Source organism: Phocoena sinus, chromosome 10 (assembly GCF_008692025.1).
Source record: "Phocoena sinus isolate mPhoSin1 chromosome 10, mPhoSin1.pri, whole genome shotgun sequence".
NCBI lineage: Eukaryota > Metazoa > Chordata > Mammalia > Artiodactyla > Phocoenidae > Phocoena > Phocoena sinus.
In genome coordinates this window covers 45,250,203-45,274,010 of record NC_045772.1, presented here as the reverse complement: position 1 = coordinate 45,274,010, position 23,808 = coordinate 45,250,203, and the positions used below count along the sequence as shown (strand labels likewise).

Below are 23,808 nucleotides of genomic sequence, written 5' to 3'. Positions count from 1 at the left end.
ATACCTAGCATGCAGTGGAAAACACATTGGTTGATTTACAATTATTAATTACCAGAGCTTAACATCAGTGACCATATCTCTATATTTAACTAGAATCAACATGGTCTTCAGCCACTTTTGTTTTCCAAATGTTTCAACTAAATTCCTACACTGCTTCTTTACATTGGAAAATCTTCAAGAAAACTTTACCTGATACCAGAGAAAAATTCCTGATAGATGGGATTGCCATCTATTTTGTTTCCTTTTTAATAAATGAAATGCTGATTTTTTGTTTGCTTTATATTCTTGGTCAGCAAATGGGGAATTCAAATGATACCTTCTGAAATTTAATCTTTTGAATACCAACCAGCTCCAAGCCCAGTATCTCCAAGTGAAGGACAGATCTCTACAAAATAAAAAAAAATCCGAGGAAATAAGAAGTTGATTGTCTCTCACACAACTGATTCTCAGTGGTGGGGCTGGGACAGAATAAAATCTGCCATTCAAGAGAGGGAAAAATGGAAAAATAGGAGCCATTGAGAAGAACTCTTGGTGATGGACAAAGTTTCTTGATTAAATAATTCTGATTTTGCTTTTTGAGCATAGCTTCCTGGTCAGTTTTTCCTAGTAGTCTGGATCTGCCCTTTGAGAGACTCTTCCTTTTCCATCATCCTCCATGAACATATGTGAGGTGAGTCGTGGGCACATAGTTGTTTCCTTGGGCACCACACAGTTTTATCGTTCCACTTCCAAGCCTGTAGAAGGTTGAGTGCCTAAGGGTTGTTTCAAGTCTTAAATAGTTACACATGCTTTTAGTCTAAGATTATATCATCTTTGGAAACAGAACCCCCTTAAAACCTTAGTAACCTTCTTATTTTTTTTTTTAGGCATACCCACTCCCACAATATTTTTGAGACTTAGTTCTCAGATTCTCTGTATCTCTTTGACATATTGGGGATTATCTTGTGTTCTTCAGCCTTCAACAGGAGAACTGGATTTAAGCTCATCTCCTGAGTTATATTCCTATTTGAAACGACTTACTATCAAGTAGACCAAGGGTTGTTATCCTTAAAAAACAGCCCATTGGTGAACTTGGGTTTGGCTCTATTTCAGCAAGACGGAATGGGACAGGGCATGGAGAAACATACAATAAGCTTTAAAATGCCAGTCTGGATATGCTCACTCTCTTTTGGTAGAAATCAATTACATGGTAATACCTAACTGAGAGGGAATCAGGTAAAGAAAATCTGGTTGTGTCCTCAGGATGAAAAAAGAAATTGATTTGGTCAAGAGCAAGCTGAATAATCAACAGATACCAATTGAATATGCTACCAGAAATACATGAGAACACTGGCTTCAACACAACATTCTCAAGACCCAGATTAGCAGGACCAGTTTTTGTTTGTTTATTATGCTTTTGTTTAAAAAAATGTTCAGTTGAAGGAAATAAAATATATGTATTTCTACTTCCCTGCTTCCCCAACACCAACTGCCAATAACCAAAAAAAGGAAGAAAAAAAATAAAGAACAATTGACAAATACACTGAATTATGGGCTCAAATACAGAAGGATTCTGAAAATGGATGAAAGTATTTACAGACCGTCTATGGGACACAGAAATCTTAAAAATGAAAGGCACATCCATGAAGGGATGGTCTTATTTGGAATAATGGAATCTGGAGGCATGATGGGTTACATTGCTGAATCTTTCTCTACATGGAAGAGCAGGAAACAAATTCAGGCCTTAAAGAGAAGACATGCAAACTCCCACTTTTTGCAGGAAGCAGGGGCCAGAAATAGTGGGGTGGGGAAGAAATATATATGGCAGTTGGCTTGGCAACATTAATTGAGACAGCTGGAGAGAGACAATTAAATGCTAAATCTCCACAACAAGAACCTTCCATATGCAAGGATGAACTATGAATCACACAGCTCTCCAGCATATTCTGAAAGAGACTATGGAGCAGAAATATACCCCTAAACAGATGGAACCACTGATTTGATTAGAACCAGGTCTGAAATAACAAGCAGAAATATACCCCTAAACAGATGGAACCACTGATTTGATTAGAACCAGGTCTGAAATAGCAACACCACTAAATGTAAACTGCTACTGTCCCAGTCTATTCAGTATGATTGCTCTTTAGCCACAACCCATCAGCAACTACTTGTTAGATAGGACTACCCTTTTCAAATATGAGTGAAATTCAAACATGTACCATCCTGAAAGCCATAAAACTGTGAAAGATACCATAGGAAAGATAGTTAAGAATCATAGTAACAACTGAAGGACTAAAACATCAAGCAAAAAATTCACATATGCTCATCTATGTGATTTCCAAGAATGAAAATAAAGACGTGGTTTCTTTTGAGACAAGGGTTTAAAGAAAACAGAAAAAGATAAGGCAACAAAAAGAATAAAAGTGATCTGGCATTTCAAGAAAGAAAGCTATATTAGAAGCAGGAAAAATTACATAGACACAGGGGAAAACATAGTCAGGGACGACATGGAGAATAAACTGGAGATAATTTAGATAAATGAAATGGAAAAAACAATGAAAATGTTAATGTAAACAAGAGACATGCAGTATGTTTGTATGTTGGTATATGTGTGTGTGGTGTGTGCACTTAATATTTATGAAAAAGAAGCAAGCAAATAAAAAAAAATTGAAAGCATAGGAAGAGTAAACTTTCTTACAATAAAGAAGTGAACATGTAGATCAAAAGGGAACCCTGTGTTTAAGGAAAAAACTTACACAGAGCGATTAATATTAAGACATTTTGATGAATACCTTAGGCTTTAAAAATTAAACAGAACAGGTTACCTAGAAAGTGGAAAATTCAGACTGGCTCAGATTTCTGTAAGTAAAGTATATTTCAGTGGATAGAATACAAAGTCTTTTACGTAGTCAAGTTAACCTTTGAATGCAAAGGAGTGGTGGTAAGTCTTGAATCCACTTGTACGTGGAACAAAGGAAACAAGGAAATTAAGGTTACACAATAGAGACAAATCTTTAAACCAAGAAAATTTAGAAATAATTCAGCTGGTAAAAATCTAGAAGGGGCATAAAAGTTAGAAAGTGTAAGTCTCATGATTTTCTTATTTTTCCTTATCAGGGACTCAGTGGATACAGATTTAACTATGGATAAATCCATAGAAAAAATTCTTTTAAGATAGTTACTTTGAAAGAAAGAGTAGCAAGTGTAAGTTTTTAAAGAGTGTTTTAGTCATATGGAGTGTCCTAGTTTTCTGTCATTTTTCTAAAACTCTCTAAGTTTTTTAAAAGATTTTGACCCTTTGTCATTTCTTTCTCCTAAATTTTTACTTTTTAATATTAAATATGTGATTCTCATGAAAATTATTATTGTACTATAATTGCACATTAAATAATAATGGGGCTTCCCTGGTGGCGCAGTGGTTGAGAGTCTGCCTGCCGATGCAGGGGACACGGGTTCGTGCCCCGGTCCGGGAAGATCCCACATGCCGCAGAGCAGCTGGGCCCGTGAGCCATGGCCGTTGAGCCTGCGCGTCCGGAGACTGTGCTCCGCAACGGGAGAGGCCACAACAGTGAGAGGCCCGCGTACTGCAAAAAAAAGAAAAAAAAATTAATAATAATGATAATGAGTTTTATTAAATTAAGATTCCGGAATTATCTTCTCAAAAGAGTGGTTCTTTTACTGGAGAAATATTTCTAATTTTTACAATTATATATCACTTTCAATTTCAGTAATGTTGGAAATTGAAAACATTTTAGTAGAATAGAAAACATTTAAAACATATTATTCTTGTAAAAAAGGTATATATTTTAAGATAATGTAAATATATATACTTGTTCTGAATTCGCTAGCACTTTTTGGTATTGTTTGTATTTTCACTAATGCTTCAACTTTTAAAAATTACTTCCTACAAGTGATAATGAGGGGTAAATTTTCAGACAGTAAGCAAGGACTTAACTATAGGACTGTTATTAAAATTAATGAGTGTCATTGTTAGAACACAGTAAATCTATACCATTAATGTCCTCTGATTGCTAATCATCATTAAGGAGTTAGAACATCGTTATCATTACTTTTCCTAAGTTTTTTTTGAACATCTTCAACATTAAAGAAAATCAAGGAAAGGTTAAGGTCACATATTTCTGAGTTGGGGATCCAGATTAATTAAATGTTTCTATGTAAATAGTATATCTTCAGAATTTTGTGACACTGGAAGTTAAAGCTAAAATTGACAGGACAGCTATGTAGCTATTAGAGGAAGCTACTTCCCCCCCCAACTTCTGTCTCTGGAGGTCTTATAAATTGTCTACAAGTTAGTGTCCCAAAGGATAAAAATTATCTGTTATATAGTTGTTAGATGATTTCAAAAGTATTTCAACGTGCTTAAATTCCAAGAATTGAAAATGTCTCAAATCTAAAATTCCTTTTGGTACGAATTCTCAAATAAATTGATAGCATAGTTTCTTTAGTTTATACTGTTTATGCTCTTAACAGTTTACACTGTTTATACTCTTTCTACCCATTGACTTTGTACTCTTTGTGGCTCAGCAAGTTTGTTTAGCTTTGTCCTTACTTTAAATTATCATTTAGCATTCTTACGATGGAAACAAATTATCAAAAATCTCACTAACGTGCCTGCTTCCCTAAAAGGTGATTTCAAGGGGGCACAACTATCTTTTTCAAGGTATTAATCCTTTTTTCTATACAATGAATTATAGAGTAGAAGTCCTTTTTTCTATCTCATTGGTAGTAAAAGGTATTTTTACCTTCCACATTTCATCTGCAATGGCATTGAGTGGCTTTAAACTCTAATTTGGAATAGGGTATAATATTATGAGAGGCAGGAAAATATCACTTTAAATCATAAAGAATTAGATTAGATACTTCATTTCTCCATAAGATGAATATCTTTTACTAAGATTAGAGAAGGAGAAAATGCATGGCATGAGCAGAAGGTGTGTCCTTCTCTCTCCCTTTTCTCTCATTCACTGTTGTTGCTTGAAATTGTCTTTTTGACATGCTAGTAGCAGCTATGATTGAATTTAAGAGAAATGTGGATGATTGTTATCATTACCAAATGAAAAGACTTTTTTTCCTTTGATGCAACAGAAAATGTTTAATGAAAAACAAAATGCTTGTCACATGTTGTACAATCTACATAAGACAGATGATGGGATATTTCTATAGCTGATAGCTGAGTAAATCACCTCATTTTCATTGTCCCCACAATGTTGACCAACAGGCTGCCAGCCTGGCTTCCCACTTCTGATTTAAACACACGATTCAGAATGACTTTGGAGGGTTGGGATACTCACAGATTTATGGAGCAGTCATATGTGTGATTCTCATCACTGTACAGCAACCCTGTCATTTTTGTGACAGAGCCTGTTTGACTGGTTTGGGATTTATGAAGGAAATAATTCAGAACAGAGTAATAACTTTCCCTTGGCAATTACACTACCGTTTGGTACTTTGTTCCTAAGGGGAAAATGAATGTGCTGGGATCTGTCTATGAGTTTAGTGGCTCTGTGTAAGGAACAAATCAAGGTCAGAATACAAGTGCAGAACATGTGGTTGCTGAATTCTAGTTCTGGTTCTTCAGCCTTAGGGCTCTCCACATTTGTGTGACACTTTATGGTTTACAAACTACCTATCCATTTCTCTTCTCTCAATGACCCTGGGAGGTAAATACCATTTCTCCCATTTGTAAAGAAGGAAACCGAGACTAAAAATGTTGCCTTCCTTGAAGTTTATTATTCAGCAAATATTTTTAAGCATTTGCAATGTGAAGGTTTTATGATGCATGCTGGGGATACAAAGATAAATAAAACTTAGTCCCTGCTTCAGTTTTTTAACTACTTATTATGAAGAATTTCAAATATATAAAAAAACCTCTAGAGCTATGTACCAAAGTCCCTGTATCCATTGCTCTGCATCAGCAATTATTAACTCATGGTCAGTCTTATTTCATTCATGTCCCCAACCAAACTTTCATACTATTTTGAAGTAAATTCTAGATATCAAATCATTTCTTCAAAAAAAATCTTCACTATGTGTATCTAAAAAATGACATTATTAAACATGATGACCTAAAATTAGTATTTCCTCAATAATATCAAATATTCAGGGGAGTTCCCTGGTGGTCTAGTGGTTAGGATCCCAGGCTTTCACTGCCATGACCCGGGTTCAGTCCCTGGCCAGGGAACTGAGATTCCCCTAAGCTGCATAGTGCGGCCAAAAAAAAAAAAAAAAATCAAATACTCAAGAAGTGTTCAAATTTCCAGTTGTCTCATAAATGTCACTTTTTTTTTTTTTTACAGTTTGTTTGAATTAGGATTCAAATGATACTACTGCACTGTGGTTGGTTGATGTGTTTTTCGATCACTTTTAAACTATTGGTTTTCTTCTTCACCATTAAAAAAATTTCTTTCCAAATTATTTGGTAAAGAATGATGTTGTTTGTCCTGTATGATTTCCCACAGCTTGGATTTTGCTGATTGCATCCCCACTCTGCATTTTCATGTGTTCCTCTGTCTTCTCTATCACCTATAAATTGGTAATCAAGTCTACAGGCTTAATTTAAGGCCTTTTAGCAAGTTAGCTTCAGAGTTGACTCTATATGTATGAACACATAAAATAAAAAGTAGTCTCTCTTTTTATGATATTTGCAGCTATTTCTGTTCAGTGCCTAAATCTATTGTCACTAGAGCTTGCAAATGGTGATTCATTCAATCCTTTTCCGTTTATAAAAGAAATAGCTTTTCAAAGAGAAACTTGCTCTCATTTACTGTCTGGTGACCCAGTGATACAGTTCTTAAGGAGAGACGGGATAAATGCTTGATTGTTTCCTTGCATTTTTCAGCATCAGAAATAATAAGCCAGTTCTCTGGCATAATGAGCCAGTTCTCTATGTAGTGACCAGTTATTTTGTTTTGTTTTGTTTTGAGTTAAGTATCATTTTGACCCATGGATTTAAGTATATTTGATAAGTTTAAATCCATTGCCGTTTTTATTCCTGTTGATACTCAGAATGTCTGACATTGGTCAGGAGCTTCTTCAAGTTGGCTGCAGAGCCCGGGTTAAATGGGATGCTATCACTTCGCTCTTGTTAGATTCCCTTTAGATATCAGTTAGATTTCACTTTAGGTGCCTCTTCTAAAAATCTTCCCAACTGAGTCATCACTGTCTTGTGCATGACTAGATTACAATCTCGGAAGTGTTTTGTTTTGTTTTCAAAATGCCTCCACTTTTTGGACTGTACTTTCTTGCTTAATTTCGTGTCAGTACAAAATTTAGACCTTAGCTGTACATTTAGAAAATTACATAGGGAATTATAGTGGCCGCATGTATGTAGCACTACCTCTGTGGATACCCTGGGGGTGGGATTGCCTTGATTTTGAGATTTCTTGTTGAGATTTTTAACTGAGGTGGGCTATCCAGGCCCAGGAGGTGCCCTACAGTTCTGTCCAGGAAGCGATTTCTCCAGTGCTTCATATGATTTTATCCAAGTCCTTTGCTCTTCCTTCTAAGCCTGAGTTTAGGACCCCAAATCACTTTCCATACCCTTAATTTGTTCCTTTCCCATAAGACCTTGAGATGGAAAACATCTTCTGTTGTTTGAAGCATTTCCTCTTATTTAAATTAAAGACTGTAATTTTATGTGATTACCTCTCCTTTTCTTTTTCAGAACACATTCTAGTGCTCTGTCGTTTTTACCTCTGTCAACAGTATTTCTGAAAGCAAAGTGTTGTTGTAATGCATGCTCTTCATGGTAGGTATGTTGCTCCTAACTGGTTAGCCTCTCCAGGCCAGTCTGAACTGTGGATGTTCCTTGCCTTACGGAGATTAGACTTGATAATGAAGAGGCCCAGGGAATGGGGGGGCAGCGGTGAAGAAAGTGGTTTTGGCAAAAGAGACACAAATGGCCAAAGTCTAAAAGCTATATCTACAATGAGTCCACTAAGGCCTCCATTTCAAAGTCACTGTCATGGACCAAATCAGTCTCTCCTTCTACATCTGTTCTCTTATATTATTTTTTCTTCATAAGGCCCCCGGAGATTACTCCCACTTGATTTCCCCCTTATTCCTATCCTCATTTTTTTAACTAGAAGATGGGAAAGAGAATAAAAAAATTACTTCCTAGGCCTTTCGGAATAGTGGTTAAGAATGTCACGGGCTCGGAGCAGGAAGATTGGATTCAAATAACAGCAACATCCTTATTTGCAGTATGACCATGGAGAGGTTGAGTAACCTTTTTGAGCCTCAGTTGTTGTTTTTTTTGTTTGTTTTGGGCCTCTCACTGTTGTGGCCTCTCCCGTTGCGGAGCACAGGCTCCGGACGCGCAGGCTCAGCGGCCATGGCTCACGGGCCCAGCCGCTCCGCGGCGTGTGGGATCTTCCTGGACCAGGGCATGAACCCGTGTCCCCTGCATCGGCAGGCGGACTCTCAACCACTGCGCCACCAGGGAAGCCCCTTGAGCCTCAGTTTTGATCTGTATGATGAGGATAGTAATGTTGCTAATCTCAGAAGATTGTCATGAGGCTCTAATAACATAATGTATGTGTAGCACTTGGCATAGGGACTGGCACATAGGGAGTGCTGACTCTGTGTTGGCCACCACAGTGACTGCCTTTTTTTCCTTTGTCTGAGACCTGTGGCTGATTGATGATGCCTGAAAACATGAACTCAGATTTGCCAGGAACCACAATATGTTATAACTAGTAACATGAGAATTCGAATTTGGGTGTTCCATCCAAAGAAAATCATCTAGAATATGTAAAAGCATTGTGCACAAAGATGTTCATAGGTCTGTTACTTAAGATATGAAAAATGTATATACCCAAAATACTCAACAATGGTGAACTACACTTATCTTCCCAACAGAATATTCTTAGAACTAATTTGAAAGTAATTATGAAGAATTCCTAATAATATGGAAAATTACTTTAAGTTAAATATATAAACTTACATACAATGTAATAAAATCTATATAAAAGACAAAACTTTGACATAAATATTAGACAAGAGGAGATATACCCAGTTATTTTTAGGTGACTTGGTTTGAGTGATGTTTTTCTCTTTCCTAGTTTCCTGTTATTCACACATTTCTCTAAAAAAGCAGGCTTATAGAAAGTTAGAAGCTCCACTGATTTATGGACCTTTGGGTTAATGATTTGATATCCTGATGTCAGTAAACTCAAATTCTGCAAAGTCATGCTGTAGTTTTTATTTGTTCTACTCCCATGTGGCTCTGTAGAGCATTGGAAAATTTCACTGCCCAGAAAGCAGAATTCCATACCAACTCTAAGCATTGTATTTTCCATGGAAATTATAAGCTACGTGGATAATTTTTCTGGTGTTCTTTCAGGCTATTTTCTGTATTTAAATTCTGGAATAAATCTTCTAATTAACTCAAAATGGAATATACAGCTTCCTGTATATACACTATATATTCTTTTAAAATGTGTTCATTGTTTAAATGATTTCTCCATAACCTTCCCATATCATCTGATGCTGTTTTTAGCAATTGAGCAACAACAAATAATGCATGGATAAGCTTTTGGAATTTTTTTTTCTGATACCTGCATAAGAAACTGTTTCTAAAACAAATCGCATGCATAGCCTGCCTTAAAAACAAAACAAAACAAAGCATTATGTCTGTTTTCATGTCATCGATTTCACTCAAGAGGTTATATATTTCTCATAAGCATAGTCTATATAGTAAGAGAGAGAAGATCAACTGGAAAATCATATTTCACTTCATTCTCATCTTGGAAGACCATGTGGCAATTTGAGTTTGCTCTCTCTTCCAGCTAGAGTCACCCTTTTAGAATATAAATCAGATCATGTCATTTCCCAGCTCAAAAACTTTAGGTGGCTTCCCATCACCTGTAGAAAAATGACCTGAAGCCCTTATTATTTAGAGCCTTCATGATCTAGCACCACCAACCTCTGCAACCTCAGGCCCTACTCTTTGTCTCAGGCTTATTCCACTTCAGCCACAAAGTCCCTTTTATTATCTTTCAAGATCCCAAATTTGTTCCTGTCTCAGGACTTTTGAACTTGCTGTTTCCTCAATCAGAATTCGCCTCCTGCCAGATTCACTCAGCCTGTTCTCTCACTTCATGCAGGTGTCTTCAGGGAGGCCTTTCCCTAAACACCCGATTTAAATTGTTCCCCCATAAATCTCCTTTCCCTAATATTGCTTAATTTCCCTTCATAGCCCTGAGATTTTATTAGCTATTTATTTGCGCTTCTGGTCTAAGGGTGATGAGTGCTGTGATCATGACATGTAAACAGATGTTAAAGAAAGGGAGAAAGAAAGCCTTTAACCTATTTCAAATGGGATTTGGGGAGGCAGACTCATGCAGGGGAACCAGGGGGAGCTTTCTTGTCAGTCCTGGCTTTGAATTCCATCCCTACCACTTATGAGCCGGGAGAGCTCAGCAAGGTGCTTCTCTTCTGTAAACTTTAGCTTCTTTATCTTAAAAAAAAAAAAGGCGTAATAGTACTGATCTTGAAGCTTGTAAGGATAATAAACTGAAACAAACATGTCATTCCATAACAACGCACTGTAGGCGGAATACAGTCATTCCTCAATATAGTATAGCTTATACTAATTGATAGTTTTCTAAAAAATAAAATTAAATAAATTAGTTGACTTTGGTTGTAAAGCTAAGGACTTTTTCATTTTTGAGGAAAATAGCTAACATCTGTTGACTTCTCCAACTAAAGGCCAAACATTGACTTTGCTTCTTAACATTACTGAGTGCCTAGAGGACACTCTGAATTTAGATCATGGCTGATTTCTTGAGAAATTATGTTGGTAAATGAAGAAACAAGTTTGTGTGTGGAGAAAAAAGGATGGTTGTGGTGGTGGTAGTGGAACTATACAAGTTACAAAAATTATTTCTGGATGCTTTATTTATTTATTTTTTTTGCGGTACGCGGGCCTCTCACTGTTGTGGCCTCTCCCGTTGTGGAGCACAGGCTCCGGACGCGCAGGTCATGGCTCACGGGCCCACCCGCTCCGCTGCATGTGGGATCTTCCCGGACCGGGGCACGAACCCGTGTCCCCCTCATCGGCAGGCGGACCCCCAACCACTGCGCCACCAGGGAAGCCCGATGCTTTATTTTTAATTATTAAATGTTGACAGAAGGAGGGAACTTAGAGATCATGTAATTCACTCTTGTCAATTTACTGACCAGGATAAAGAGATTTCCAAGCCCTCCCTCAATTTATTTAAATGCATGGTATAAAATAACACATAAAGGAGAGTAGCAGAGTTATTTATTAATCAGAGAAAAAAAGAATAGAGATGTTGTATAATGCCTCTGCTTTCTCACTGGCTATAAAGCTATTTTACTTTATTATAGGCTAACTTATTCAAAGCTATTGGCTAGTTAGCCATGGCCTTCTTGTCTTCTATCATGTGTATCATTAATAAACAAGATGAGCAAAAATACTACAAAGATCACTCCAATAGAATTTTTCCATCCTGCTGGTATTGTTTAACGTTAGAAAATTCTTAATTTAAAAAATATGGTTCTGTTTAAGTTTTAATATATTTGTAAAATGTGCTTATTTTTAAGAACTGACATTATGACCATAATTTAATTTAGTTTTGAGGAACATCTATTGAGTGCCTATTTTTTAAATTTTATAATTATCTTTTTATACAGCAAGTTCTTATTAGTTTTTGATTTTATACATATTAGTGCATATATGTCAATCCCAACCTCCCAATTCATCCCACCTTCCCCCCCATGTCTCTATTTCTGCCTTGCAAATTGGTTCACCTCTACCATTTTTCTAGATTCCACATATATACATTAATATACGATATTTTTTTTCTCTTTCTGACTTACTTCACTCTGTATGACAGTCTCTAGGTCCATCCATGTCTCTACAAATGACCGAATTTCGTTCCTTTTTATGGCTGAGTGATATTCCATTGTATATATGTAACACATCTTCTTTATCCATTCATCTGTTGATGGGCACTTAGGTTCTATGACCTGGCTATTGTAAATAGCACTGCAGTGAACATTGGGGTGCATGTGTCTTTTTGAATTATGTTTTTTTAAGGGTATATGCCCAGTAGTGGGATTGCTGGGTCATATGTTAATTCTATTTTTAGTTTTCTAAGGAACCTCCATACTGTTCTCCATAGTGGCTGTATCAATTTACATTCCCACCAACAGTGCAAGAGTGTTCCCTTTTCTCCACACCCTCTCCAGCATTTGTTTTTTGTAGATTTTCTGATGATGCCCATTCTAGCTGGTGTGAGGTGATACCTCGCTGTAGTTTTGATCTGCATGTATCTAATAATTAGTGATGTTGAGCATCCTTTCATGTGTTTCTTGGCCATCTGTACGTCTTCTTTGGAGAAATGTCTATTTAGGTCTTCTGCCCATTTTTGGATTGGGTTGTTTGTTTTTTTGATATTGAGCTGCATGAGCTATTTATATATTTTGGAGATTAATCCTTTGTCTGTTGATTCGTTTGCAAATATTTTCTCCCATGCTGAGGGCTGTCTTTTCATCTTGTTTATAGTTTCCTTTGCTGTGCAAAAGCTTTTAAGTTTCACTGGGTCCCATTTGTTTATTTTTGTTTTTATTTCCATTATTCTAGGAGGTGGTTTTAAAAAAGATCTTGCTATGATTTATGTCAAAGAGTGTTCTTCCTGTGTTTTCCTCTAAGAGTTTGATAGTGCCTGGTTTTACATTTAGGTCTTTAATCCATTTTGAATTTATTTTTGTGTGTGGTGTTAGGGAGTGTTCTAATTTCATTCTTTTACATGTAGCTGTCCACTTTTCCCAGCAACACTTATTGAAGAGACTGTTTTTTCTCCATTGTGTATCTTTGCCTCCTTTGTCATAGATTAGTTGACCATAGGTGCATGGGTTTATGTCTGGGCTTTCTAACCTATTCCATTGATCTATATTTCTGTTTTTGTGCCAGAACCATATTGTCTTGATTACTATAGCTTTGTAGTAGAGTATGAAGCCAGAGAGTCTGATTCCTCCAGCTCTTGTTTTTTTCCCTGAAAATTGCTTTGGCTATTCGGGGTCTTTTGTGTCTCCATACAAATTTTAAGATTTTTTATTCTAGTTCTGTAAAAAATGCCACTGGTAATTTGATAGGGATTGCATTGAATCTGTAGATTGCTATGGGTAGAATAGTCATTTTCACAATATTGATTCTTCCAATCCAATAACATGGTATATCTCTCCATCTGTTTGTGTCATCTTAGATTTCTTTCATCAGTGTTTTATAGTTTTCTGAGTACAGGTGTTTTACCTCCTTAGGTAGGTTTATTCCTAGGTATTTTATTCTTTTTGTTACAATGGTGGATGGGATTGTTTCCTTAATTTATCTTTCGTTGTTAGTGTATTGGAATGCAAGAGATTTCTGTGCATTAATTTTGTATCCTACTTTACCAAATTCATTGATTAGCTCTAGTAGTTTTCTGGTGGCACCTTTAGGATTATCTATATATACAGTATCATGTCATCTGCAAACAGTGAGAGTTTTACTTTTTTTCCAGTTTGGGTTCCTTTTATTTCTTTTTCTTCTCTGATTGCTGTGGCTAAGACTTCCAAAACTATGTTGAATAATAGTGGCGAGATTGGACATCCTTGTCTTCTTCCTGATCTTAGAGGAAATGCTTTCAGTTCTTCACCATTGAGAAGGATGTTTGCTGTGGGTTTGTCATATATGGCCTTTATTATGTTAAGGTAGGTTCACTCTGTGCCCACTTTCAGGAGAGTTTTTATCATAAATGGGTGTTGAATTTTGTCAAAAGCTTTTTCTGCATCTATCGAGATGATCATATGGTTTTTATTCTTCAATTTGTTAATATGGTGTATCACATTGATTGATTTGCATATATTGAAGAATCCTTGCATCCCTGGAATAAATCCCACTTGATCATGGTGTATAATCCTTTTAATGTGTTGTTGGATTCTGTTTGCTAGCATTTTGTTGAGGATTTTTGTATCTATATTCAGCAGTGATATTGCTCTGTAAGTTTCTTTTTTTGTAATATATTTGTCTGGTTTTGTTATCAGGGTGATGGCCTCGTAGGATGAGTATGGGAGAGTTCCTCCCTCTGCTATATTTTGGAAGAGTTTGAGAAGGATGGGTATTAGCTCTTGTCTAAATGTTTGATAGAATTCACCTGTGAAGCCATCTGGTCCTGGATTTTGTTTGTTGGAAAATTTTTAATCACAGTTTCAATATCATTACTTGTGACTGGTCTGCTCATATTTTCTATTTCTTCCTGGTTCAGTCTTGGAAGGTTATACCTTCCTAAGAATTTGTCCATTACATCCAGGTTGTCCATTTTATTGGCACAGAGTTGCATGTAGTAATCTCTAATGATGCTTTGTGTTTCTGTGGTGTCTGCTGTAACTTCTCGTTTTCCATTTCTAATATTATTGAGTCCTCTCCTCCTTTTTCTTGATGAGTCTGGCTAAAGTTTTATCAATTTTGTTTATCTTCTCAAATAACCAGCTTTTAGTTTTATTGATCCTTGCTATTGTTTTCTTTGTTTCTATTTCATTTATTTTTGCTCTGATCTTTATGATTTCTTTCCTTCTACTAACTTTGGGTTTTGTTTGTTCTTCTTTCTCTAGTTCCTTTAGGTGTAAGGTTAGATTGTTTCTTTGAGATTTTTCTTGTTTCTTGAGGTAGGACTATATTACTGTTAACTTCCCTCTTAGAACTGCTTTTGCTGCATCCCATAGGTTTTGGATAGGTCGTGTTTCCATTGTCATTTGTTTCTAGGTATTTTTTGATTTCCTCTTTGTTTTCTTCAGTGACCTCTTGGTTTTTTAGTAACGTATTGTTTAGCCTCCATGTGTTTGTGTTTTGTACGTCTTTTTCCCTGTAATTGATTTCTAACCTCTTAGAGTTGTGGTTGGAGAAGATGCTTGATACGATTTCAGTTTTCTTCAATTTACTGAGGCTTGATTTGTGACTCAAGATGTGATCTATCCTGGAGAATGTTCCATGTCCACTTGAGAAGAAAGCGTAATCTGCTGTTTTTGGAAGGAATATCCTATAAATATCAATTAAATCTGTCTGGTCTATTGTGTCATTTAAAGCTTGTGTTTTCTTATTAATTTTCTGTCTGGATGATCTGTCCATTGGTGTAAGTGAGGTGTTACAAAGTCCCTCACTATTATTGTGTTACTGTCGGTTTCCTCTTTTATAGCTGTTAGCATTTGCCTTATGTGTTGAGGTGCTCCTATGCTGGGTGCACATATGTTTATAATTGTTATGTCTTCTTCTTGGATTGATCCCTTGATCATTATGTAGTGTCCTTCCTTGTCTCTTGTAACATTCTTTATTTTAAAGTCTATTTTATCTAATATGAGTATTGCTACTTCTGCTTTATTTTGATTTCCATTTGCATGGAATATCTTTTTCCATCCCCTCACTTTCAGTCTGAATGTGTCCCTAGGTCTGAAGTGGGTCTCTTGCAGACAGCATATATATGGGTCTTGTTTTGGTATCCATTCAGCGAGCCTGTGTGTTTTGTTTGGAGCATTTAATCCATTCAAATTTAACGTAATTATCGATACATATATTCCTATTGCCATTTTCTTAATTGTTTTGGGTTTGCTTTTGTAGGTCCTTTTCTTCTCTTGTGTTTCCCACTTAAAGAAGTTCCTTTAGCATTTTTTGTGGAGCTGGTTTGGTGGTGCTGAATTCTCTTAGCTTTTGCTTGTCTGTAAAGCTTTTGATTTCTCCATCAAATCTGAATGAGATCCTTGCCGGGTAGAGTAATCTTGGTTGTAGGTTCTTCCCTTTCATTACTTTAAATATATCTTGCCACTCCCTTCTGGCTTGTAGAGTTTCTGCTGAGAAATCAGTTGTTAACCTTATGGGAGTTCCCTTGTATGTTATTTGTTGTTATTCCCTTGTTGCTTTTAATAATTTTTCCATGTCTTTTATTTTTGTCAGTTTGATTACTATGTGTCTCAGTGTGTTTCTCTTGGGTTTATCCTGCCTGGGACTCTGTGCTTCCTGGACTTGGGTGGCTATTTCCTTTCCCATATTAGGGAAGTTTTCGACTATAATCTCTTCACATATTTTCTCAGTTCCTTTCTCTCTCTCTTCTCCTTCTGGGACCCCTATAATGGGAATGTTGGTGCGTTTACTGTTGTCCCAGAGGTCTCTTAGGTTGTCTTCATTTCTTTTCATTCTTCTTTTTTTATTCTGTTCTGTGGCAGTGATTTCCACCATTCTGTCTTCCAGGTCACTTATCGATTCTTCTGCCTCAGTTATTCTGCTATTGATTCCTTCTAGTGTATTTTTTATTTCAGTTATTGTATTGTTCATCTCTGTTTGTTTGTTCTTAACTTCTTCTAGGTCTTTGTTAAACATTTCTTGCATCTTCTCGATTTGCCTCCATTCTTTTTCTGAACTCCTGGATCATTTTCACCATCATTATTCTGAATATGTTTTTCTGGAAGGTTGCCTCTCTCCACTTCATTTAGTTGTTTTTCTGGGGTTTTATCTTGTTCCTTCATTTGGTACGTAGTTCTCTGCCTTTTCATTTTGTCTGTCTTTCTGTGAATGTGGTTTTCCTTCTGCAGACTTCAGTATTGTAGTTCTTCTGCTTCTGCTATCTGCCCTCTGGTGGATGAGGCTATCTAACAGGCTTGTGCAAGCTTCGTGATGGGAGGGACTGGTTGTGGGTAGAGCTGGCTGTTGCTCTGGTGGGCAGAGCTCAGTAAAACTTTAATCTGCTTGTGTGCTGATGGGTGGGGCTGAGTTCCTTCCCTGTTGATCATTTGGCTTGAGGTGACCCAGCACTGGAGCCTACAGGACCTTTGGTGGGTAATGGTAGACTCTGGGAGGGCTCACACCAAGGAGTACTTCCCAAAACTTCTGCTGCCAGGGTCCTTGTCCCTGTGGTGAGCCACAGCCACCCCCCACCTCTGCAGGAGACTCTCCAACACTAGCAAGTAGGTCTGGTTCAGTCTCCTATGGGGTCACTGCTCCTTCCCCTGGGTCCTGATGCGCACACTCCAAGAGTGGAGTCTCTGTTTGCCCCAGACCTGTTGAAGTCCTGCAGTCAAATCCTGCTAGCCTTCAAAGTCTGATTCTCTGGGAATTCCTCCTCCCCGTCAGACCCCCAGGCTGGGAAGCCTGACGTGGGGCTCATAATCTTCACTCCAGCGGGTGGACTTCCATGGTATAATTGTTCTCCAGTTTGTGAGTCACCCACCCAGCAGTTATGGGGTTTGATTTTATTGTGATTGAGCCCCTCCTACCATCTCGCTGTGGCTTCTCCTTTGTCTTTGAATGTAGGGTATCTTTTTTTTTTTTAATTTCATTTATTTATTTATTTATTTATGGCTGTTTTGGGTCTTCGTTTCTGCGCGAGGGCTTTCTCCAGTTGCGGCGAGCGGGGGCCACTCTTCATCGCGGTGCGTGGGCCTCTCATTGTTGCGGCCTCTCTTGTTGTGGAGCACAAGCTCCAGATGCGCAGGCTCAGTAGTTGTGGCTCATGGGCCTAGTTGCTCCGCAGCATGTGGGATCTTCCCAGACCAGGGCTCGAACCCGTGTCCCCTGAATTGGCAGGCAGATTCTCAACCAATGTGCCACACCAGGGAAGCCCTGTAGGGTATCTTTTTTGTGAGTTCCATCATCCTGTTGATGACTGTTCAGCAGTTAGTTATGATTCTGGTGCTCTCGCAAGACAGAGTGACCGCATGTCCTTCTACTCTGCCATCTTGAACTTACAATATTGAGTGCCTATTTTGAACTAGATTCTGCAGTAGGCTATGGGGATAAAACGATGGGTAAAAAGAGTGCTTCATTTCCTTACAGATCTAAGTCCAGTGAGTGAGAAAGATAGTATCATGATAAAATTCTGATTAATATCATGATATTTATTATGAATAGGGGTGTTATCAAGATGTTATGTGAGGTCAGAAAATAGGTGCCTAAGTCAGTTTTGGGAGAGGGCTTCCTGGAAAAAAAAGCAACAGGAGGACAAGGGACTATGAGACTCCTTTTTGTACAACTTCATGTTTGTAATTTTCTGGGGCTGCAAGTAAGTATAGCTGTCCCTTGGTATCCTTCAGGGATTGGTTTCAGGAACCCCCACAAATACGAAAATCCTCCAGTGCTCAGGTCCCTTATATAAAATGGCATAGTATTTGCATATAACCTGCGTACATCATCTAGAATACTTTAAATCATCTCTAGATTAATACTTATAATATCAAATACAATGTAAATATTATGTAAGTATTTGCCAGTATGCAGCAAATTCAAGTTTTGCCTTTTGGAACTTTCTGTAATTTTGGAATTTTTTATCCCAAATATTTTTTATCTACAGTTGGTTGAATCCACTGATATAGAACCCGTGGATGTGGAGGGCCGACTGTAACTTCCTTTTCGCCTCTGCTGCAGGCAACAGTTGCCAGTGCCTGAATCATATCTTTATTTTCTCTAGGAAATGACCAGATGGACCCATGGTTCACACAGATAACTCTCCTGTGTAGTTGCCTCTTTATTCTATGGTACTCCGAGGACTAGTGGAACTTTCAATCTTCCACCATAGGAATTTTCAATCTTCAACCATAGGATCTTCCCACAAAGAGCACATTGAAGTCTTTTAATAATGAATAACAAAGAAAAGTAGATAAAATAGTAAACTTCTTAATTAAGCATTTCAGTAATTGCTTTAAAAATCTATGCCCTAGGGTTTCCCTGGTGGCGCAGTGGTTGAGAGTCCGCCTGCTGATGCAGGGGACACGGGTTCGTGCCCCGGTCAGGGAAGATCCCACATGCCGCGGAGCGGCTGGGCCCGTGAGCCATGGCCGCTGAGCCTGAGCGTCCAGAGCCTGTGCTCCACATTGGGAAAGGCCACAACAGTGATAGGCCCGCGTACCGAAAAAAAAAAAAAAAGAAAATCTATGCCCTAAGGGACAGTTAAAGTATCTTCTCCATATAGGGTGAAATAATGTAGTAGGCTTATTGGCTTTAAATGAATATTCAGTTAATGAAAACTGGAGTATGATGCTCTGAAAAGTCTGAGGATTGTGCTTTTTATTTTTTCCTAAGTTTCAAGCACCCAGAAACCAATGGCTTTTAAAGAAAATTCATGGTAAAATAGGGTATTTGTGTGCAAGCCACCCATCATAGTAGATTTAAGAGCTAACATTCACAGGACTTCAGAGCAGCTTTTAAAAAGTAGTTTTGGATCTTAGGTGAAAACAAAGCCAGCTAAGATCAGTGCACTTTAGCATCAGCTAATATAGTCTGATTTTAATCTTCTTCTTATAAAAATATTCTCTTGTATGCCTAAAAATATATTTCATTGCAAGCTCCCGTAAATTAGAGAAGGAGGAGGGGAGGGTATGTGTGTTGGGGGGGGCAGGGATGGGAGGAAGAACTGTATAGGTGCAATAGGCAATCTTTTATGCATTTCTTGAACTTTCCTCATTCGCTTCTCTTCTCCATTGTCTTTTCTTGATTCCTAACTCATTTCTTATGCCAAGCCCCACCTCAACAGTAGAGAAGATAAATATCATCTACAATTTCTTCCTAAAAGATTAATAAAACACATTTAGTTATACATGACATATTCTTTAAATTTGCTAATTCCACCCCCCCTCCATTTTTTAGCAACATTTCCCTGTGATGATGCAAATTTAAGGAAACTGCATTTCAGCATCAGGCCCCTAAGTGTGCTCCCTTCTGGGCTGATTACTTTGAGCTAATGTCATGTTCCATTCACTGGGATTCTACACACTTCCCCTATATTGATTACTTTATCAGTAGTTGTAATCACAGATATCATTACCAGCCAATTACACAAACACATATCTAAACTAGGTAACTTATTCACCAACATTATCTCATAGAAGTCTTAATTTTGTAATGAAGCTGATTATCCTCTTATCCAATTGAGTATAGCTACATATTTTGATTTAGTAGGCTAGATGCAAGTATATTGGATTATATAGTAGATGATTACTTACATATGTTTGTAACAACGCAAAATGAGGGCAATTTGAGTGTAATCTGTTTCTTATTCTATTTGAGGACTGCATTAGAGAAGCTAACTGCTTTAAAAAAAAATAGACCCAAACATATATTCGGATCAAAACAATAGAAGTGTATTTCCTGCTCACATAACAGAACTGGGTGTGAGAACTGGTACTTGGGGATGCAGTCATCCAGAGACCCAGGTGGGTTTCTGACATGTTCAATACAAGAGTTCAATACAAGGTCATCCTGGAAGATTCATTTTAGGGAAAAAGAACATGGAGGAGCCAATGAAAGATGTCTGTGGGCTGACCTTGACAGTGAGGAATGCTTATATTCTACAGGCTAGAGCTTAGTCACGTGACCACACATAACTATCAAGGGAATAGGAATTATACTCTATTCCAGGAAGTAGAGGAGAACGTGGATTTTGGTGAGCAGTTAGCAATTTTTGGCATAAGCACTCAAAACAGAACCTGCTCCATTTCTTCATTTAATGAATACTTTTCTTTACTTGTCTTGTCATTATTTGGAATATCTATTAGGCTTGCTTTGCTTTAATTTTCTAACACTGTGTCAGATGACCTATAAAACCTAGATCTAAGCTCTGACTCCTAGAAGATTTGTACATAACATATCAAACAATTGAAGAGTGGGGGATATAAAAATTATAAGGGTTTTTTTTCAAAATTGTAAACAAATACATTATGCCCATATTGTGGTAATAATTTTTTCAGCAGGCTAAGTTATAGATAAGTAGGTTAGAATAAAAGGGTTTTGGAGCTAAAAAAGATATCTCCTAGTTCAACCCTCTTATTTCACAGGTAAGGAATGTGGGGCTTGGAGAGATGAATTTGTTTAATTGTTCCAGAGGCACTCATGGTTCCAGGCTCGTCCTCAGTTTCATGCTCTTCCTTGGGTCCAAGTCTCTTTTCATAACATTATTTGTCATATTTTTAAATTTGTAGTTATATTTCTCACAAAACATAAGTCATTGAAAGATGTCCATCTGTTTATAGAGAAGAAATGAAACATAATAAATTATAACTGACATAAGGTAGTATGTTTAAATCTGTGAGAAAATAGACCCAAACACCTTTTTTGATTTTCCAAACTTACTTGAAGGGCCCTAATAAATTAGCTACATACTAAAGGTTCTTTTTTTTCTAATACCTTATTTTTCTTGTTTCCTCAACAAAAGAATAATGGCTTCTAGATAAATCTTATTCAACTCTAAAATTATATAATCCATGGTATGGAGATTACATAATTTTAGAGGAGGCAAATTTATGATCACCATGCCAATGAATATCTAGAATTAAAAGTTCAGGGGAAACAAATTATGAAATCTGAAATACTGTGGAAGCTGTGTTACTTTTAAGGAAAAAAACCAAATCATTACTTTTAAAACCCTTGTAAGCAAAATTTAACTGTTTTATTATGGTGCTACATTAGCAAAACTATGAAGTTTCTTATTTAATTGTTGCTGCCTTAGCCTAATTTCATGCTATTTCTGCAAGGATGTATAAAATGGAAACTGTACAAGAAAAGTGGCACAAATCTAGATGGAGTCCAAATCATACAAACTCTAGGAAATTTTATGGAAATGTAGAAATTTGGGGTTATTTTCATCATTCTTATTGATGTCAGACGTTAACTGTGGTTGATCTTATACCAGGAGTGAACCACAATCATCAGAGTGATGCTCGTTCATTTATTAAATCCAATAATCTTCAGAATTGGTTTTTATTATGAACATTATAAACACAGCTGCAAGTTAATATTTGTCTTTAGAGTAGTTTTTGCTTATCACACAAGTAAAGACTAAATAATCTGGCAAACTTGTTCGAAATGAAGATGAGAGAAGGCTTTGCTCTCTCCCTGTCCACCTTCTACCAAACACAAATAAAAAGGTCCATCTAATTTTGTGATGCCACAAAGAATAATGGTATGAAATGTAGGTAAAGAAGATAACCAGGCTTTGGTTGCTTTCATATTTACCTATCCCCTGTGTTAAAAGTCTGCATTCAGTTGATTAATGTAAAAAAAAAATCAGCAAAATACATAGTGTATTGTCATTTATATTGCTTTGATTTGCAAGGATTTTATATGCAATCTACTGTAGATTTTATATGTAGTCACTTCTTTCTGGATCATCTTTTGGATATACCCTCTTTAAACGTGGGCAGCATGTGTTGAGATAGCTTTAAAAAGCTACAGTTTCATATTTTCCAAAGAATCTGACATTGGTCCCCACAGTGATACAGCATCTATTGAAAATAATAAACGGGAAGGGTCTATTTCTTTAACATTTTTGTAATTTGGACTTAAAATCTAACTCTAATCTTCATAGGTGTTATAGAAAGCATTTATTTTTTTAAACAGGAAGGTTTGAAAAATGCTTGTATGGTAATATAACATAGATACAGTCAAAACTGTAAATTGCTATTTTAATTTGATTATCCTTTTGAAAACAACCTGGATTAAACAGCATTTATACAGCGCTATATGAAAAGTAAAGAGAATGTGTTGAGAAACCAGAATTTCATTTCAGTAATCAATTATTTTCAATTACTTGTGACTGCTGAAATGTTTCTGTGAAGGAAAATACCTAGAGTTGATTTATTCAAATTCCACAATTCTTCCCTTTTTAAAAACATGCATTCTGATATTTTTGTGTTCATTCAAATTTTTAACTCCCCAACTCTGTATGTATTAAGGGACATTGGCATCCTAAGTAGGACTATATTTTAAAAGTGAGTTATTTTTATAGTACTGAGTATGGCTTCTTTATACTGTGATGAATCTTGCTTTCTGCCTTTTATTTGCATAAGTAAAATCTTCATTTTTGCATCATCATGTATCTTTTCTGCATATAATTAACATTAACTTTTTTGGCTGTGCAGAGCTGGCTATTTGCCTCAGAATATTCCCCTGGAGATTATCAGATACCTGTCTGAGGAGAAGGATTTTCTTCCTTGGCACGCCGCCAGCCGAGCTCTTTATCCTCTAGATAAATTACTGGACCGCATGGAGAAATACAATGTCTTCAATGTAAAAAGATATATTTTCTTCTTTCTTATTTTCAGAAGATAAACTGTTTTCTCATTATCTACTATATTCAACTGATCCTGAGTTATTTTAGTTTCTTCTAATTTGTGCTATTTTTGTCCTGATCTTCTGTGCAACGCCAATGGCAAATTCTTGAAGAAGAAATGTAATACACGCTACTTTTTGTTCTAGCCTAAAAGGGTCAATTAAGCTTAAATGCCTCAGAATTTAAGAACAAATACACATGGCACATCCTTAAAGTTCAAACTTACTTCCCTAGAGTTAAAGGGCTCTGTGTTCACAAAGGACTTAACCTGGGGAGAGGGATCCAAAGATCTTCACAGAATATAGACAGTTTCAGTAAAGGTTCTTAAGTCATTAGTTTTAACCAAAATGACATAGTGAATTCAATTCACTTCCTTAATTAACAAGGATAAGATCAACATTGAGGCAAAAGCCCATTCATAATTGGGTCCAAGGGGATATAGGAGAGCAAACAACAGATAATCCAAATAGACCTGAAGACATGACAAACATTCCAAAATGTTACCTGACCAGATTTTCTAAGCTTGAAGACTTGGAAAACCAGAATTGCACTGCTGACACCACCTAATCTAATGTAATAATCATTTTGAATAAGATTAGGATTAAATACTGCTAATGAGCTTTTGATTCCAAAATTTCTTATCACCAGTGAAGATTTGCATATGAGAATATGTCTCTGTAACTCCTGTCACCTTTGGGCACTATTTATTTCTTTTTAG

General features: G+C 36.8%; 1 protein-coding gene across 1 annotated transcript in view; it reads left to right on the top strand.

The window, feature by feature from the left end:
- TRHDE (thyrotropin releasing hormone degrading enzyme) overlaps positions 1–23,808 on the top strand; it is a 404,965-nt gene that overhangs the window by 344,007 nt on the left and 37,150 nt on the right. Inside the window, exon 13 of the mRNA XM_032647249.1 lies at positions 22,900–23,047. Coding sequence (XP_032503140.1) covers positions 22,900–23,047 — 148 coding nt within the window. The remainder of the gene's footprint in view (positions 1–22,899; positions 23,048–23,808) is intronic.